General features: G+C 39.5%; 1 protein-coding gene across 2 annotated transcripts; it reads right to left on the reverse strand.

Annotated features, from left to right (window-relative positions):
• Positions 1 to 9724: 9724 nt before the first annotated feature.
• Positions 9725 to 19678, reverse strand: TCP11L2 (t-complex 11 like 2). Of its 2 annotated transcripts, none has more exons than XM_053464890.1 (11): positions 19569 to 19678; positions 18831 to 19026; positions 16774 to 16941; positions 15558 to 15690; positions 15212 to 15332; positions 14349 to 14569; positions 12805 to 12941; positions 12037 to 12218; positions 11097 to 11272; positions 10593 to 10765; positions 9725 to 10300 (listed from the first exon to the last, which is right to left on the reverse strand). In XM_053464890.1, exons 3-11 carry the CDS (start codon positions 16931 to 16933, stop codon positions 10062 to 10064), a joined length of 1542 nt encoding a protein of 513 aa, XP_053320865.1. In that variant the 5' UTR covers positions 16934 to 16941; positions 18831 to 19026; positions 19569 to 19678; the 3' UTR covers positions 9725 to 10061. The 2 variants fall into 2 exon arrangements, with proteins under 2 accessions (XP_053320865.1, XP_053320864.1); XM_053464889.1 differs by lacking the exon at positions 19569 to 19678 and adding an exon at positions 19159 to 19372.
• Between the last annotated feature and the right edge of the window lie 1432 nt (positions 19679 to 21110).

The following is a 21110-nucleotide window of genomic DNA, read 5'->3' on the forward strand; positions in this document are numbered from 1 at the left end:
TACAGAAAGGGTATTAAGATCCTACCCATCACTGCTGACCTAGAGATTTGTGGTTCTAGCTAAGGATGTTAGAATTAGAGCATGAATTGTGTACCATTAGAGCAGCAATTCTAGTTTAATTAAAGATATTTTACATTTGCCTCTTAAAGTCCATTGGGAAGGACATTCCTTCTAGCCATGGTTCCCCAGAGGTTTCCTCATCATTGAGGTTTTTCCTCTCCTGAGTGCTGAAGGATGACTCTACGTGAGTCCAGAGGTGTTATTTATTTTTTCCATCTTTACCATCAAGTCTTAAAAGATTAAATTAAAATTATAGCATGGGCAGATTAAGAGCCAGCACACGTATACAGACAATCACACTAACACACGCACACAGCCATTACACGCTAACACACACATCTAGAAACAAACACAAGTAGACATTCAACACTAATACAGTAACACACACTCTACAAACACTAAAACGAAATAACACGATAATAATGTGCACAAGCACTCACGGGAACACACATATTCATATGCTAACACAACTAGACACTCCTGCTAACACAACTAGACACACTAACAGATACACATGTAGATACTCACATTCACATAACTAGACACTCTAACACAGTCACTCAGACTAACACACATTCACATTAACAGACACACTAACATCCTCAGCAACAAAAACACACTTACCCAAACACACTAGCATACCAAGTAACATACTCAGATACACACATGAAAAGACTAACATTACCACAAACACACTAACATACACACACACATAACCAGACACAAATATGCAAACACACAAACATACACAGGCACACATGCTAACGTACGAGAAACACACACGTACCCACACACACACAAATCCAAGCAGTCACACAGACACATTCCCAGACAAGCATGCTAACATACTTAGACACACACATAGCCAAACACACATACACATACACCAAGACAGACACTCATACATATACCCAGACATGTATGCTAACATACCCAGACACACATACACAAATCCAGGACTGACACACATGCTAACATTATGAGACACACACACATGTACCCCCACACAAACAAGTTCAGACACACACCCAAACACACACATACCCAGACAGACACAGGTACACAGACCCAGGCATGCATGTTAACATACCAATACACACATGCTTACATAACCAGACACACACACACACACAAATCCAGGCAGGCACACAAACCCAGACAGACACGTAAACCCACACAGACATGTGTACATACACTCACACTAACACACATGCACACAGACACTCAAAGCACAACACAACCAGACACACTTACCCAGATACATGCACAAACATACCCAGACACAGATGCTATCATATACACACGTGTACTTTCCCACAAAACTCCAGGCACATACACCCAGTCACACATACCTAATAAACATAACAAACATATTAATTTAACCAGACACACACATACCCAAGCACACACACAAAACCATACAGACAAACATACAGACACATACACATACTTAGACAAGCATGCTAACATACACAAATCCAGGCAGACACATGATCCCGTACAGACTCACAACACCTGACAGACATACTCACATAAGCAGACAAACACACACATATCCACCTAGACACACAAATCTAGTTAAACATACACATACTCACACAAACATGCTAACCCAGACACACACATACCCAGACATATATGCAGAGGCGTATCTACTGAAAATAGCACCTATGGCAAGCATTGAAATTGCGCCCCTGTCCAAATACCTAAAACCCATTTATTAGCCCCTGCTGGCCATATATATATATGAATAGTAGACCCTGCTGCCGATAGCAGGTATAAATCAACACATTAACACACAAACCCAGCTTTGTATGTATAGATTAATTGAAATTCACTTGTGATCTCAGCACTATATATATCTCAAATAAACAGAAGCAGACATACAAATCCTGTATCTGCGGGTATACAATAATAATATATGAAACATAGCGTTGCAGGTATAGATCAAATAAATACATGGAAACAGCATTGCCGGTATTAATCAACTGAATATGACATAAAAACCGTGCACTTGCAGGTATACATAAATAATGTATGGAAACACAGCATAGCAGATATGGATCTACACTGCCACACTGCCCACATAGAACCTGACCAGCACCCAGATTACACACATAAGATTTGCCATCTTTGTCCCCAAATAACCCAGCACAAGTCAACTTTGTCCCCAAACTGTCCGGCCTGTGCCTTCTTTGTCCCATATACACCCTGCCTGTGCCATCTTGGTCCCCAAGGCTCAAACATCCTGCTAGAGCCATCTTTGCCCTTCCGCAATTATACATCTATGATACACAATCACTTTTACAGTCACTCACTAATTCACACTTTCATTCAGACAATTCATCCACACATTAACTCATGCTCTCCCTCATTCAGACAATTCATCCACACATTAACTCATGCTCTCCCTCATTAAGACAATACATCCACATATTAACTCATGCTCTCCCTCATTCAAACAACTCATCCAGATTTTAATTCATGATCTCCCTCATTCAGACAATTCATCCACATATTAACTCATGCTCTCCCTCAAACAACTCATTCACATTTTAAATCATGCTCTCCCTCATTCAGACAATACATCCACATATTAACTAATGCTCTCCCCATTCACTCAATGCATCCACATATTAATTCACACTCTTTACTTATTTCAATATTCTTACTACCCTCTTCCTCATCTATCCCCTCCCTCCCTTGTCACTTTCTAACCCCTCTCCCTCCCCTTTCCCTACTACCCTCTTGCTCACTATCTGCCCCCTCTCCTTCCCTTATCACTTTCTACCCCCTCTCCCTCCCTTATCACTTTCTACCCCCTCTCCCTCCCTTATCACTTTCCACCCCCTCTCCTTCCCTTATCACTTTCTACCCCCTCTCCCTCCCTTATGACTTTCTACCCCCTCTACCTCCCTTATCACTTTCTACCCCCTCTCCTCCTTTGTAGTTCTCTCACCTTTAGGTGCAGCAACTGGATAACAAGGCTTCTGTCTTCCTGCTCTGCTGCGGTGCCCGCGACGGAGGTAGAGGCCTCATGGAGGAGAATGAGGGGCGCCGAGCGGTTGCTAGGCGCTCTCCTCCGTATCAAAAAAAAAAAAGAGCGTTTAAAAGCCGCTCACTGGCGCCCCCCTTTCAAATGGCGCCTATGGCACGAGCCATAGTTGCCATACCTTAGATACGCCTCTGCATAAATGCTAACATACCCCCCCACACACAAATCCAAGCACACATATCTAGACAGACACACAAATCAGGCAGACACACATACCTAGACAGACATAACTTACCTACCCTGTCTACAGCTTGCATCCCACTGCTGCACTACTCCCATGCAACACAGTGTTATGTGACCTCGCTCAACCCCATTCTTGAAACTACTACTTGTGAAGAATGCCCGGTTGCCCTGCCTTTTGGATCTGCCCATGCTCGAGACTGCAAAGATATTCTTATTCCATGTAATTGTCTTAATAAATGTAACCTTACTAAATCTATATTTAGTATGTGTCTCTCATTGACTACATTTATTTATATAAATATAATATATAAATGAAGTGAGTTGGGAGAATCAGGTGGTTTGGATTATGATGGGATTTATTTTATAGTAAGTAACACAAGTAATAAAAGATGGTTCATTTTGAGGAGAAGAGAAAGAGGAGAAAAGCATACAAAAGTATCTGGCACATTTTCATGTTGTCATGCTTAACTGTCATAGTACAGAAACAAGCAATGAGCCTAGGGTTAGCTACCTCTGGGAGAGCAAGAGAACGTTTGTTTATGTATGATATTAGAGTGAATGTGTGTTAGTGTATGGTGTCATAGCACATTTTCATGTTGGTTGTGTGTTATTTATGAGGGGTGCCAAAGAAACACGACACTGCATGACTAACCCTAGGCTCACCCCTGAAAACAAGTGTTCTCTCTGAAGCAGTCAGCCAAGAAAATCATTTATTTTCCGCCATTCAAAGAGACTTCTGTTGTGAGTCAGAATAAAATCTAACTTTGTGGTAGTAGAGTCTCAGTTATTAATGCACTTGTTGCTTCGACAGTGAGAATTTAAATGCAACTATCATAACCAATTTAACTAGTGGATTATAACTAACAGTAAAAACGTACAGGTCTTCATATAATTTATGAGCAAAATTTAGCTTGTTAGCACATAATTATTTATATAGCACCATTATAGTCTGCAATGCTGTACAATGGGTAAACTAGGATACAACAAGAAATACAGTTGTGCACTATACACACACTCTAACCTGCTGCATATAGCAGGTTAGCATGTTAACACAACCACCCACGCACCATACCCACACATTCACACATTCTTTAACACCGTATAGTAACACACACCCTAATACCGTAGACCAATACTCACTCTCCTCTTCGTATCACAGCTGGGCGTCTCTCCCTTCTCCTCTCCCAGCCCTCTCTCCGGCTCTCACAGCTTTGCCTCTCCCATAACTCTACCTCTCTTCTTCACTTTCTCTCTGCACTGTGCAGCCTGCACGTATACTCTATTTGCATAGATGTTGCTGGGTTTAACACTAAAACTAGCCACTAGGACAGTAACGTATTCTGGCCTAGGCCAACTAGACCCATTGTGCAAAATTGAAGGGCAGAATGCCCTCTTGGGAAATCGTGCTCCCCAGTGTACCACTGCTGAATGGAGCAGTTACAAGGAAGACCCATGGTCTCCCCAACCAGCCCATTTACACCAAGTCAGCACATCCTCCTTTAAAAGGCACTGCACACTCTTTTGCCTTTAGAACTGCCTTCATTCTTCATGACATACCTTTTACAAGGTGCTGGAAACATTCCTCAGAGATTGTGGTCCAAATGGACATGATGGCATTGCGCAGTTGCTGCAGATTTGTCTGCTGCACACCCATGATGTGAATCTCCCGTTCCACCACATCCCAAAGGTGCTCTATTGGATTGAGATCTGGTGAGTGATGAGGCCATTGGAGTACAATGAACTCATTGTCATGTTCAAGAAACCAGTTTGAGATTATGTGAGCTTTGTGACATGGTACATTATCCTGCTGGAAGTAGCCATCAGAAGATGGGTACACTGCGGTCATAAAGGGATGGACAGCAACAATACTCAGGTAGGCTGTTGCATTTAAGCGATGCTCAATTGTTACTAAGGGGCCCAAAGTGTGCCAAGGAAACGACCCCCACACCATTGCAGCAGCCTGAACCGTTGACAAAGGCAGCATGGATCCATCCTTTAGTGTTGTTTAGGCCAAACACTGACCCTGTCACCCCAGATATGCCTTATACCCCCTTAAATGCCAACTCTGCCTCCAGAAAACCATTATACCCCCCATGGCACTCTTACTTACCCCCCACATGGCCCGACTTACCGATGCATCCCTAGACTTGTCCCCCGTGCTTCAGATTCCCTGGTGGAGCCGGTGGAGGTCTGTGTGATGCGCACAGACAACTTCCACTGCTGCTGGCTGGTACTTCCACCAGTGGCTTCTATGACTGAGCACCGGAAGGTCCTGTCACACTGGTGCTGTCATGGAAGCCCCAGCAGAAGCGAAGATTGTCTGTGCACAACCTGCAAACATTTACCTGCTTGCGGGATGCGCACAGACAACATCCGCTGCTGCCGGCCCTTCCGCCGGGGCTTCCATGGTGGAGCACTGGAAGGTCATGTGATGCTGGCACTCCGTCATAGGCAGCAGCGGATGCCAGAGATGAGGATCCAGGTCCCCTGTGGCGCTTTTTTTCCCCCAGAGCATTTGCTGTGAAAAAAAACCTTGTCTTCTAATCGAGTAAATACTAGACTTGGGCACCAGGGGGCTCTTCGTGTTCGTCTTCGTGCTTGTCTTCGGCAAAAAAATATACCGTGAATGTTCGCCCCTTCCTGTCTTCTCTTCGGGCGAATATTCGTTGACATTCTTTTTTTAAGGGGTTAATGCGGGATTAACGCGTAACGCAGCAGCTCTGGCGCCAGGAGTTTGAATGATATGCGTGAAAAAAGTGAGAAAAACCAGTATAGGGAATAAGATAGTAAATGGTAGGAATAATCAACTTAATGGCTTCCTGGTGTATCTGGAACCACAGCTGCAACCCTTAAGCAACACTCTCCAGGTGTTGAAGTAATACAGAAAAAAGTCCACTAGGGGGCGCTCGTGTGTTCCATTCAATGCAATGTAAAACAAAAAGAAAATATATATAGTGTAGGAGTAAAACAATATGTTTTTCCCTGCGTGTCGCAGATTTCTCACTCACAATGTATTGATGGAGTTCAGTGCGTCATAGAAAGGGCCTTGAGGTCCATATGCCAGGATATAAACCGAGAAGACAAACCAGAAAAGGATCCAATAGTGTGTTATGTATATGGCACTAGATACGCAACAAGTGGAAATATACTTACACTTAAATAAGTGTCAAGATGCTCGTAGTTTCTGGTGATAATCCGGTCGCGTCTATATATCCTTCTGCTTTGGAGAGTCCAATGATGAGATACCAATGTGTGTGTGGTGTCTAAAAACCAACCACTATTCACATATAAGGTATATTAAAAGAAATATTTATTCTAAATTAGCAGCCAGCTGGATCCATATCAACTGCAGCTTTAAAAAGTATTTAAAATGACATAAAAAGTGATAATACAAATAAAAGTACTGATAAAATAAAATTATATCATAAAAAGTCCTTGAAAAGTCACTCAACGCGTTTCGCCGTATAAGGCTTCACCAGGAGTTTGAATGTCCGACTCTATTGGTCGCTCGTACAGACTTTTAAAATCCTGGTGCCGTAACTTGTTGCACCTTAAGGGGTTAAGGGGCGCAAGTGACCAATAGGCTGACTCGCACTGCCCTGTAACCCGGCGGTGAACCTACGGATTTCCGCTTCCGTCAACTCCCGCGATGCCGTAAGGTAAGCTAGATGGGGAAGGGACCGGGGAGATTAGTAGATGAAGACGATCACAAAGATCTTCGTGGTGTGTGTCTTCGTCTTACTGTAGCTGTCTTCTCTTCTTCATGTCTTCTGAACGAACACGAAAACGCACTCTTCGTGTTCGTTTTCATGTTCGCCCGAAGACGAATGCACAAGTCTAGTAAATACGGTATGTGCAATGTCATAACTGAGATCAAACTCAAATACGGTAAACAGAATTAGATGAAGACTGAACATTAACATCTAAGATTTTAGAATCTACATATAATCACAGTATACTGGAGAATAGTTAGCTTACATAGAAGCAGAATAATGTAAATTATTTTACATTACATTTTAAAAATATAACCAGAAAATAAATTCAATACAGCATACACTGTTTGTTACACTCAATATACATACGTTTTATTTGCATTAATACAACGTTTGAACATAAAAACAAAAATAAGTATTTCCCACTGTCTTTATTAAAATAAAGTAAAGTTGTTATACATATTAACCCTTTGAATGGTGGTGTGGGCAACAATAACTAACCTGGCACCTGGAGTTTAAAAGCTATTCTCAATAGTGAAATTATTATATATATGATATGTATGATGATATCCTTAATAGTATATAAAAATCGTGACTTTTCATATGTTACATACCTTTAAAAATACATGCTTAAATACACAAGCTAGAGATGTTATTATTTTATAACAACATTTGTCCAAAAGCAGGCCAAGCATGATCACAAGACAATTAGCAAACCAAAACGCTTGAGAATTGTAGACTTGTAGGAATTCTGGATATCCCTGCCTGTAAGCAGGTATGTTAAATGTTTTTCAATAAATTTGTTGCTTGTGTTTAAGCAGGGATATCCAAAAACTGGAACCCTCGAGCCCTGTAAAATACTATACTACAAAATCCATTTTATATTATCTGACCACCAGCACGTGTTTAAAAATATATCCTATGTGACACAACTAAAAAAGCTTGCCAAGAAATGAATGAAGTTTACAGGGATGAGCCACAAAATATTTCAAACATGCGCTAAAAGCTTGATAATATACAGTCAAAAATGATGTCTTTAATGTTGATCAGAACAAAAAAAGGTTATATGCAAGATTAAGATATCTGAGATATACGGATTATGAGATAAAATACAGTAAGGGTTATACACTGTGCAGTATCTACGGGCAGGATAATCACTACCACCTGTGTTTATGGTAGATGGAGCTGTGGAGCAACAGTTGTGTAAAAGATACCTTGGTACAAGTTTTTAAGGCTCCACGGATGATCGGATGTTGGTAAAAGAATGGAATTTGGAAACTTCTGCACGGATATTCAGGAACATTTACGTCCATAAAGAAAGCATCTTAAAAATTGCCCGTTCTGTAAAATGTAAAGATTCTCTTTGAAGCATTACATTGTATATCAGAGCTGGGTAGCTCAAATGAAGTTGGACAACTAAGGGTTGATGGAAGATTTAGAATAACATCAGCTGGAGATCATCAACCTCCCAGCCCGAGCAGGACTGGCAGTATAAATCTCTACATTTAATTTAAAGCAAGCTTAGCAATTCAAACCAGTTACCACCTAACTCAACATGCTAAGTCAAGCGAAAGAGGCACTACTTTGGAGATCGTGTGGCAAAGTCCACTTTGTGAAGCACTTAATGATACGCAGCTAGGTTTAAATTTGCCTGAAGGCTGTAGATGATGAGTACTGCTATATAAAAAGAACTATGTATATATATTTATATATTTAAGGTAGACACTCATTCTATGTTAAAAAGGTAATGGCTGTGATAATTTCAAGTAAGGGATTTCTATATAAAATTGTATAAATGAAAGTAAAACTAAACTATATCCCTACAGCTTTGTACGATATTCTTTTGTATTCTGCTAGACACAGAACAAACACCAGAAAGAAGGGTTTCAACTAGAAAATACAATTTGATTTAAGGTTACCCAACAAAAACAGAAACAACAAGTGGCCTAGACAAAAAAAAACCAACAGAGCTTAGGAATCTGCCTATATGTTGTTACAATTTTAACACACTACATGGCGGTATAAGATATTTGTGGTATTACATGTCCTGTTGCGAAGAAGTTGTCTCCCAGCACAGCTTCCCTTCCAGGTTGGCTGCTTACCTAACAGCTTTTATCTAACCGTAAGGTTTGATTGGTGCACAAAACAGGAAATAGGAGACAGGAAATTAGATGAATGCCCAAAATGCCTATGGCATAATGAGGTAGCCTGGAATCTTTTAGCACAAATATCTCAGTAACTGCCATGCTACTAGCAAATCTACCTCAAAATAGGGACAGTTTTATTGAATTCTCTGTTGATTAATGTCAGGTTTACTTTTTTGATGAAAAGTCCACTTTAGCAATACCCTGTTTAGTGATTGAGTCGCTGGACCCAGATGTGAATAATATTTACATTATATAGGGGCCTTTGTCAAGTATTAGCATCATAAACACCAATACTGACCTCATTGGAACCGGCATCATAGTGAGGTTAACTAGGCAGGACATGCATTTCTTCATCACAACTGAAATGGTCACCTCACAAGCAAAATGCTTAAAAGGTTTTTTGACCTCCTAACCATAAAAGTGACTCTACAACTTTGTCAAGAAGAATAGTAATAAATACAAACAATACTACTGCTAGAAAATATATCACCTACTCAAAGGTTTTTGCTTTTGTTTAAGAAAATACTGGCATTTCTTTCTTTTAAAAAGATACCTTTTTCATTGAATTTTTCCTCTACGAAGTAAGCACCACAATATCTCACAAAGGAAGAGCTGGCTCGCATTGCTGTTAGCAGTTATCAACAATGAAACTTACACAACACAGACAAGAGGCTGAGGGTCATGGGAGTTCTGTGAAAACAAAGAACCAGAAATGACATTACCCTGAAACGTCACTTTTTAGCTGATATAATAGTCAAATGACATCGTAAAGAAATACGCTTCCTTTCAGCTTAATAGAGTCCTTTAAAAAATATGAATTTTCCTTCTGATTTTCAAATACTCAGCACTCTGTTCCAAAACAAATGTGCTGGGTTTACTAAATATTTTTCCTTTAAAGAATCTTCATTGTGCCACGGTTTCCGCCTTTTGTTCGGTAGCCTCACTGAAAAGTAGTTTCCGGAAGATGTTTGCATAGAACGGTCCGTACACTTGCTTGTTGAAATGTACAATATTGGCGTAATGACAGGCGATAAGCTCCAGTTCCACGCGGACGGACGTGAGGCCTCCGGGTGTCATTGGAACCCGTTTGTATGGGTAAGGAACACACAGGAATGTGCTTAAATACTCGTATGTCCGCTTTTCTAAAAAGTAAAACAGTCATATAATAGGTTTCGGAAATTATAGAGCTACACAATCTCAACAATCCAAACTTTAACATCCTCCTGTAAATATGCTGCAATATATGCGTGTGTTACATTATATATATATATATATATATATATATATATATAATGTACATTTTTCTTAGAGGGAAGTATGTCTGCTCTCAATCCCTCTGTGTATTTTAAAAGTACCCAGCAGGCATATTAACTGAGCCCATGACCTAGCAACCTTAACCTAGAGAGAAAAAGAAAAACATCAAGAAGTACTTACCAATCAAGCTGTATATGGGGTGATCTTTCTCAATGATGCTGTCGATCTGCCCGAGTAAGACAGACTGTGCTTCTGTACTCAGCGGGGTTAAGCCTCTTTCGGTCAATGAGTTGTTCATTTCAGTGCAGATCTTAACACTCAAGGCACTGAGAGCCTCTTTGAGGTTAAATGTCCTGAAATCGGAATTAATAAGCAACACCTTAGTATAACTATCAACCCCTCAAATATAGTTCATAGATTTCACTACCACTTGGAGTAGTGATGAAGTAATCTTAAATGAATGGGTGATTTAGAACATTGGAGGGGGTGCTGTTTTAGTGGAAGTTGATCTGTTTGATATTGTCAGAGCAGACAGAGTAATACAATTTTCTATACAGGTTGTAAAGGTACTTTAATCTATACCTTCGCATACAGGCATCTAGGGCAATGTATAGACTAGGCTAAGTCATACTCTGTAAGGTTTGGAAGGCAGTTCACATAAACAGGCTAAATAGTTTCACTCACGTGCTGTTTATGCCCTGGATGAGAATCGATGTGATTTCTTTTACTTTTTCAGTGAATTCGTTTGTGCAGTAAGAGCCCATTGCATTCTGCGTGATGAGGCACACACAGGCTATGATTTTCACCTGTAGTAACTTGAACTTTATCTCCTGAACTCGCACATCGTCTGTAATAAGTGTCTGCGGGAAGAAACATTCATTTAGCCAACTATTATTTTATTTTATTATAAATACATGTGTTACAAAAAAACAGGCTACTAACAGCACTTATCATAAAAATCCATTGCAGTAGACTAAGGTGTCTTATGACATAGGCATTACCGGAGGCTGAACCTATTCTTATGACAAGACGCGTCCAAGGTAAAGGATGCTTATTTGTCTTTTAAACATGGAGACAGACATGGCATAACAAATGTAAGTGCTACAATACACTTCCAAACTGTTCTTTTTTATTAAAAAGAAGATCACTGTTTTATCTCAGTCTTCTATAAATCTGTGTTTCTAGCAGCAGTATGCTATAGGGCTTATTGTGAGTGCAGCTGATCCAAACTCCCACTAATGTATGCCGTGGGAAGAAGTATGGATATGTGTGTCCTGATGTAGGTTCACAAAGTACTGTGACAAAGGACTATGACCCATAGAAACACATCAGGCACAAAGATGTTCTAACAGGATATGGAGTGTAGAATACTGTGTCACAATAAGAACCCTAAATGGCTAGAACGTGTGATCTTGGCTACATATTTACTCTTCTGCTTTGTTGTTTAAGAAATGAAATAAAATGTCACACAAAATAAAATGAAATACATTTATGTTTCATACAATCATATAAAAACAAATGAGAGTGTAAAGGTGTTATATGTTCCTTAAAACACCGGACCCACAAAATATACTGAAGAATTTGTAAGTAGAAGGACCCCCACTTATCATCAGTCTTTCATTACCTCTGGTATAGCACTGTGATAATCCATCTGCAGGAGTTTCAGATAACCACTATTTAGCACCAGTGTCGGGCTAAGATTGTCCGTCGATACGCCATTAGCACCACCGGCATTTCCATGGGACTTTGCTTCAATGGCATCTTTAATAGATTCCTTTATCCACTCGGTTGTCTGAATGAGGGCATCTTAACAAGACACATATTAAGAGATATCAACTTAGTGCCATCATAACCATCACCATTGGAGTAATGTGTAAATCCATTGAACATTTATCTATGAACTATCTACCAACTATTATACTTCTAGAACAAAGAACACCACATGGCCAGGCCAGATCTTTAGTAAACCTTGATAAAACTGGGACAACTCAATTCAATGTTTGTTATATCACAAATTAGCTGGCCTACAACAACCTGACAATATTATGTACCGGTCACAAATATATTAACTAAAATGCTTGAAAACAAAAGTAACAACCAGCATTATCCAACGTGTGTGTTCACCTACTTCTCCATGCCTCATGTACGGTCAATTATTATTAACACTTTGCACCCCATTGCCTCTGATGTATGTTTTTAGTTCCAATAACATAACAATATCATCATTATATATATATATATATATATATATATATATATATATATATATATATATATTAGATTATATATATTATTTTCTCTGATTTGAATAAAACCACACAGCTAAATCTTCATGAGGACAGAGAAGAAGTATATCTAAACACATTATAAATTAAATTATGAGACATTTTACCTGGAGTTTTTTCAATGATTTCCTGGAACTTTATCCTTTCATAGTCAGCTAACTGTCTCTGAAGTTGTGGTCTAATGTTCTGTATAGTATAATTAACCATATCCATTTTCATAAGGTCCAAAACACGGAATACATCCCTATGTAAGAGAGCAAGAGAAGGTATAATTTACTGTAATGTAAACAAAGGGAGGCACACAGAAACAGTTATATGAAGCCTACGACTGTTCTAGATATTGCTGTGTATTACAGCTAAGACATAAATCTGTTGTGGACAGTGGGTTTTTTAGCCTGACCCAAGAGTTATGAACACAACTTCCATTGCCATTAATGCTATATTGATGTAAAGCATGAAATACGATTGATTTTGATAATATGGGTTTATTAATAATACTTTGCATTGTAGGTATAAAACTAATTCTTGTTTTCCCTACAGCCTTTATATTTAAGTAGTATGTATATTTTGTATAAGCAAAAGCAACTATGCATGGCTTCTAGATATCCTTTTATAACTGATGACCAAAAGTCTATTAATAACTCTGTGCTTGGTCTTCTGGCTTTTGAGAAAATCACCTTCAGAGTTCAGACCATACAACAGACAGCAGAGATCTACTAGAAGAAGAAGCAACATCCCTTGAGTACAGTGATACAACCACTGCCTGGTTGTTTGGGGAGCTAAAAAGCCACAATTGGGAAATGCGCTTCCCCCCCCCCCATTTTGGTCAGTCTGTACCCACCACTACAATTTACCCCAAACTATTCTTTTTTGTAGGTATTTAAAAATGCTAGTATTTTCATTTCCATGTCAAGATTTTTAGGGAAGATACAGCGCTAATTTTAGCATTTGCTCATAAAAATAAAGTTTATTTTATTCATATTTTTGGACTTTATTTTTCCATTTTGTTGGAACTGGATGGTTCCCCTGATGGTGACTACACTGAATAATTATTTTTAAATGTTACCATTTTTTTATTTATTTTTTAGCCATTTCTATTATTTTTTTTTAATATTTGACTAATCACATTGTGATGGAAAGCTGGGCTCCAATGACTTATATGGTTGAATGCAGTACCTGTATTCAACCTGCAGGGTTCTCTGGAGAGACCCTCTAGGAAATGTGTTTATTTTTTTAAAGGACGCCGCCATCTTGCGAGAGGCAAAATCTCTCGTAGTGGCATCTGTGACTGCAATCCGGAGTGGTCACAGTGCGTCCCGTGCGGTTTTCTGGGTCGCTGAATGCCTTGCTATTGAGGCGTTTCAGCAACACCACTGAAGCTTTTTTTTAGTGTTGTAGTGGACATTGATGCCCCATCGAGGCATTACAGCAACATTATTTAAGAGAAGAAAGCTTGTTTAAGGCCATGACGTGCCATTGGTCGTTAACTGACTGTTTTTGTATGACCTGCCTGGTCGTTAAGGGATTGATAGGACACTTTACATACACGTCAGTAGTTGTTTACAATAATTTTACCCTCTACCAGTTGGTGGTGCAAATACTTTTTTTGTGTTTTGCACTTCATACTAAGAAAAGATGAAGAAAGACCAACCTCAACATTTGCACAATGTCTCCACTTGCTTTTAGCTTTTTGACATCTTCATCCCTGATTGGTGCACATAACTTGGACATTATATTAATGATATAACCTCCCATCTTTGGAATATCAACTGCATTGTGCTCGGCTTGTTGCCTTATGAGGTCTACATCCAAAACTTCACAGATCTGGGTCCGCAGCCTATTCGTACCAGGGGTCAAAAAAGAAAGCAAAATCTAGAAGAGAAGGTTACACAAAGAGATAAACCTCATCTTAATATTCTACGAACAAACACCTGACAGCAATCAGCATATATAATATATGGAATATATATATAATATATAATATGCAATGGGGAGACTGATCAATAATAGGTGACCTAATGAGTCATTGATCATTTAATCAGATAGCAGTGTATCAAGTGTTTTTTTTTAGGCAACTGACATTGATCAGTGAATCTGAAAATGATAAAATATTTATATGTATTTTTTCTTTTTGACATTTTGACTTAGATGACCCCTCACTCACAGGTGTCACTGATAGGAAGGGGGGGTCGTCGTCTAGTGGCTGTCAAAATGATCAGATCACTCCTCATCAATAAGAGTGATTTGAGGAGCCCTGTGAACTGCTGCAGAATGTAACGGACAGCAACGGAGCCGGAAGCACCTTTGACTTCCATAGGACATAGACACAACCCCTTTAATGCCGCAATTGTGTCATAGACACGATTACAGCATTGACTTGTTAATGCTGCACCATCACTCTAAATTCAGGAGAAAGAGTAGGTTAGCTGTTAACAACACAACAGTAAAAAAGAAATCTACCAAAACAGTATTTCCAGGAGAATTCATTTTTTCTGCTGTTGACCAGTAGCTTACCTCCTTGATTTCATCAAAAAGTTTGATGGCGTGTTCATACTGGGGGGGATCTTCCTTCAGTTCTGCCTCCAAACAATCCCAAAATGCCTTGTGTACAATTTGCTTTACCTTTCCTTCTAAACTGTTAGCGATAAAGTAAACCCACGTTATACATAATACCGGTATCAACAATGAACAATATTTATATTGTTTGTTCTTTCTTTTTATTGGACAGCATGTAGTATGTTGTACTATTAAGGTGAAAGGGTCTGCTTTAACTTATACTTTAGCATATTTCATGTAGGTATTAAACACAGGTAGCAGAGCCGCTGGAAGGTAAAGGGATGGATGCTGTGCAGATTCTCACCTGTTTTTAGGCAGGTCAACATGCTCCAAATGAAAATTTTGATTGGTGACAATTTCATGGGCCAGCACCATATTTGACATGTTTCTTGCGGTTGACATAATTTCATCAAAGGTAACTGCTTTTGGAGGACTTGCTGGAGGCAAAAAAAGGCAAATTAAAAAAGTAAACTAAACAATAATATTAGAATATTTTGTGAGACTGTTTTACTGTGTCAACTTTAGGACTCCTAGCACCTAAGGCAAGAGTTCTATGCAACTTTGAATAGTTAAGGCTAGGACAGGCAAAGTGCTTTATATTGAACCATATTTAATTTGAAAATAGGATAAAAGTATTAATTATTTGCAACAAGATGCCCACAATAAGGGTCTTGGAATTCAGAGTTCGTCTTCATCAGTGCTCCCATACCCCAGCGGTACAGAGACAAGTCATAGAGCAAACTGTTGATTATTCACTAAAGCAGGAAGTTGCAGCAGGTAAGTTGTAGTTTCAACTCAATTACTAAAGGACCAATTGGCCCTAATTAATGCACAGTTAAATCAGTGAGACTTCTTGAAAGTTACTGATTGAACTGTTTTATACAATGGCAACTCAACCGTTCTTACGGAAGAAACTCACCATGGTTATCCTTAGTTAAGTCTAGGTTCTGAAATTAGTGTGTCTTAATGCAGAAAGTGACATACATTGTCTTTGCTAAATAAGAATTTAATGCGAGTTACAGAGATCAGTGATGAAAGTGGGGTCTTCCTGACCCCACAGGTTGTACAGATGAGCCTCATACAGAACTATTAGCAGTGAGACCATTCTCTTTAATCATTCTTTTATACAAATATATAAAGACAGAACTCAAGTAGGACCTATCTTAATGAAAATACCAATTGCATTAATCATGTAAGGTAGATGATTATTCGGTTCAAAAGTTACTTGCATTGTTTACTCTTGAACATTTAACTTATTAATGCATATATAATATCTATGTCATAGTCACCGCATACTTATTAAAAGACAGCTTCCGGCAGCAGAGGTGAAAGTCATCCGTGACTAGGTTTGGCACATGTCCATGCACGTGCAACCACGGTACTAGAATGACAATTAATATGCACGTTCCACTATTCATTATAATTTTCAGAACTGCACAGTCAGCGATCTTTCTGACTGCGCCTATGATTAGACAGATCGCAATTAGAAATATGTATGAATAAATGTTGAGCAGACTAACAGACTGGAGAAGCATGCTTGCTTGAAGAGTCACTGGTAAAGCTATCCCTTGGAGACTCGCTGTCACTCATTGAGCAGGCCATGCTCTCCGACAGGCGTGATGAATCCGAATCACTCAGCTGCCCATCGCTCCCAGAAGATTTTTCGTTACTGTACGGCATTTCTCAAACTGTGTGTAAAAACAAAAAAATTATTCCATTGAAATGAGGTTCAAAGAACAACTCTAGTAGTTATTTTTCTTCTCCATTCCTTCATGGGATCAGCACTATTTTCCAAGAGAGACATAGAAAGAAACCTAAATGCTCTTATTTGATAATTATTATAAGAGGCCCAACAATTTTCCCCCAATGTGTGAATACAGTTTTTATAGAGATGACCATATTTTCTTATAGCAAGTCCTTCAGGAACTGGTGAGGAGATGAGACCTGTTACAACCTAAAAAAGTACGCCTGAAGCAGAGATCTAAGTAGCCTTGAATTCATGCACAGGTTTATAAAGACAACCTATAAAGTTATCTATCATCTTTGACAAATTCACTCCCCCCCCCACAAAATATAGAACCAAAAGTAGTATCTGGAAAAGTAGGTTGGCCTTCAACAGGGATAAATGAAAATATTTTGCCAATTGGGAAATTATATATATAAAGCTGCGATTGCACCACATACTTTTACAACCAAGTAGCTCCAACACTGACCTTTTTACTGTACAGTTTCAAACTAATCACCATTACAACAGCTACCGAATTTACCAATTGTTCCTTTAGAAATACCCCATGGGGTACATATAACAAAGGATGAGAATTTCCGTCCTCTGAAATTGCCACCAATTATTCTACAAGCAGTGCTTAGGTCTTTCTTTAAAGGTCTTCTAGCATTATCAAACAGAACAACTATTTTGTGGTTCCAATAAAACCATGCTTCTCGAATATCGTGACACTCCAACACAACAATCATAAGATTTTCAGGTTCTGCCTAATTATTGCGCAACTGCGTAGAGCATCTGGAGAGTTCACTGGTTGTAGGACATTCATGAAGCCCCAGTTCCAGTGACCTCTTTGATGTTAATCTTAGAGATCTATTTAACACAAAATCAATAAAAAGAAATATTCGCCTTTTTAAAACGAAACATTGCTTTTATTTTGCAGTCTACTTGGGAGAAAATGACCTTAAAAGTAAACCCCCATCCACCAAGATGGAGCATTATAACCTAAGCAGGCATAATATGGGCAAGCAGTTACCTAAAAAAAAAAAAGCATGTACTATTTACTTTTACAGGGCACACAAAAATTCACTACAGGAAGGGAGGAACACAAACCACAGCAACCTTAAGTGACTTAGACAAAGATTTATGTAAAAGGCACAGAATCTAGAGTTTTGTGTAACTAATAAAGAGCAGTCACCATGGCAGCCACTTTCATCATTTTACACCAAAACTGCTGTGTATACAAAATCCATTGTTTAATTCCTAAACCAGTAATTGTAATGCTTGGTCCCTGTAATCCAATGCTACTCTAACTGTATATATATATATATATACATATACATACACATACATATATACATCGAGCATTACATACACATGCAGGAACTACACTTTAGCTAAACTCCTGTACAGGCAAAAGCTCTACTCAGTGATCTGGGGCTATTTATCGTGTGTAAGGTGATCTTGTGTAAAGTACACCAGCTGGAGGATACAGGGTACTTGCATTTGCAAGGCTTGACAGTTAATCCACGCCATACAAGGCGAAGCGTGACAAGCTGCGACATGTCTTCTACAGAGCTCAAATCCCATTAAAAATAGAGGAAATATAAGGTAAGACTAAAAGAACACGTAACGCATCTTTAATGAAGATTATGGAGCAGTAAGTTCAATGTGTGTATGATATTGTTTACATAAAACAAGTGTACTACATTAGTTACAGTCGGCAGATTCCTACAGAACAGTTGATCCCCACTAATCGAAATAAACTAAGGTCTGTCTAAGTCCACCCAGCAGGGATCGCATTATGTTCCTCTTACAGGGCATTACTCAGACAGAGAGATAAGGGTTATTTCCTACCTTTCCTTGTGATTGGTCAGATCAGGCGATACACAAGCCAAGCAGATGAAGAGCTCTCCAAAAGATGTTTACAGCACAGGGTAACAGAGGTTTCGCTTGAAGTCCAAGCTGTGGGCGTGCAATCAAATAATGTGACAGGGTCCTGATGTTAATCTGCTCCTGATCAGTCTCAATCCAGAGCTCCGGCGAGGTCCCTCTGCTGATCAATAGGTGTTATTAGGCTTATAATACCCACTTTGCTTGGTTCCACTTAATGATATGCATTCATCAAACAGCAACCCTCGGTTTTTGTCTCACGTAGAAAGAATAACTATTTTCTGTTACTTACAAATCAGTACACGGATCAGGAGAAAATGTCAGGTTCCAGGAATATTCTGGTGTGTACTAAATGGTTAACCGCTGCTCTAAATCCCCTTGGGTGAATATACCCCCTGTGTACATATATTTACCACCTATTCAATATCCTTCGCCTTTTACATGTACTGCCCACAATGTGGTTGTTTATATGTAAGTTTGCTTTTTATTTTACTGTCTGATCTCGGTATACCGACGTCTGCGCTGCCTGCTTCTCTGTCTCTATCTGGTGTTTTTGTTCTACATAAGCTCATTTTCACAGCTGATCGCTCCAGGGGAGGAGGGACTGTCTCAAGTGCAACCAGCATCAGCGGAAAACAAACTTTACCTAAATCCGACTTCCCTTTATTATTTACAAGCACAGCATTAGTATCGAGTACTCACCGTGGCCCGTTTATCCCTTTTTAGCTTCGCACCGGCGATCACTCAAAGAAAACCGAGAAAACGGAATGGTACATTCCTATTGCTGACGTATCGTGTTTACGGAAGTACCCCTCCTCCTCTCAGAACACGGTTGGTGAGGGGCGGGGCCATATTATTAATCAAGTCCCCTTCACTGTTGTGGGGGTGGACTTAACGTTGATACGTTACTGTCGTATGTAAACTACTTGACCTCAAAAGAAGGGTTGCTCGGCTCGCTTTACGGTTAGTGATAATTTAAAGGGTCGTGAGGCTACTGTCGGAGCGAATATTTCCATTCTATACGTAGTGCTATGGTTACGAAGCCCGCCATAGTCCGCGCTCGGGTTTTTGGCGCCGCTCTAGCAGCTGCAGCCGCCGCTACCGCAACCTGAGTAGCCTGGAGCGGGCGCGAAGTATAATTACATATTAGCATTTTACGCGGAACTGTAACAAAGGCGATGAAATATTCGGGGCAAGGTGAAGTGTGAGGCGCCAACTACATACCAGGGGCCATCATAGCATGTGATGAAAATAAATATACATGTAAAGTCTGTGCAGTCTTGTCCTTTTAGCCCACTATGTTCTTATATAGACAAACGTCTGCATGTCCTTGAATTAGTGACATGACCTTTTTTTTTGTTAGATGCCTTACTTTCTGTAAAGTAAAGGACGACATTGATACAAATCAAGTAAAGACCATTAAAGACAATGGGTGAAGTCACATAACTAGCAATCTCCCACCCACCACATCAGTCCAGCATGACAAATAACTGGAGTAAAAAAAACAACAACAAAGCAGTTGTGCACCAAACCAGGATGTGTCACGGAAAGTCGCTTTGATTTGGCATTTAACAGAGTTCTCCAGGGTACCAATAAAACCTTCCCATTTTTTGAAAAATCTATGAGTGTCTCTTTCTTTGTGTATCGTCGCATCCAACCAATCCGTTCTGAGCAGGTGGAACAATTTATTATGAAATAAAGACATTGAAGGAGGTTCGGTATGTATCCACTGCTGCAGAATGGTTTTCCTGGCCACAGCCAGAACTGTGCAAAGCAAGGCCTTAGCACGCAGTCCTCAAGTACCTAGATGGACAAAAATTGCAGCCTCCGGACTTATTTGGAAGTCCTGAATATTTAGGCCCGCTAGGAAAGCTTGAACACGCTTCCAAAACTCACGTATAGGTGGGCAAACTATAGTTTTTTTGAATTGTTTGTAAACAACATTTTGAAACGGTTGCATATTTGTCATTTGTGACTAGATTAACACCGACTCCTTACCATACTGCATTGTGGTAAACAATAGAACGTCTCAGTCTGGACATAGATTAATAAAAGTCTATGGAGGAAAGGTTTTCATTGTAGGTGTAGGAGTTCATCAGCACCGCTAAAAAGGTTAAGTGCGTTGTTTGGGCTGCCGCAATATCACGTTAGACACTCGTATCTGCCTTAACTTTCTGAGTTGTGCTTTATAAGGCTGGCCTTAAATGTAACCTTAGCAAACCTTTGATAATTTGCTTGCTGGAG

This window comes from Spea bombifrons, chromosome 4 (assembly GCF_027358695.1).
Source record: "Spea bombifrons isolate aSpeBom1 chromosome 4, aSpeBom1.2.pri, whole genome shotgun sequence".
NCBI lineage: Eukaryota > Metazoa > Chordata > Amphibia > Anura > Pelobatidae > Spea > Spea bombifrons.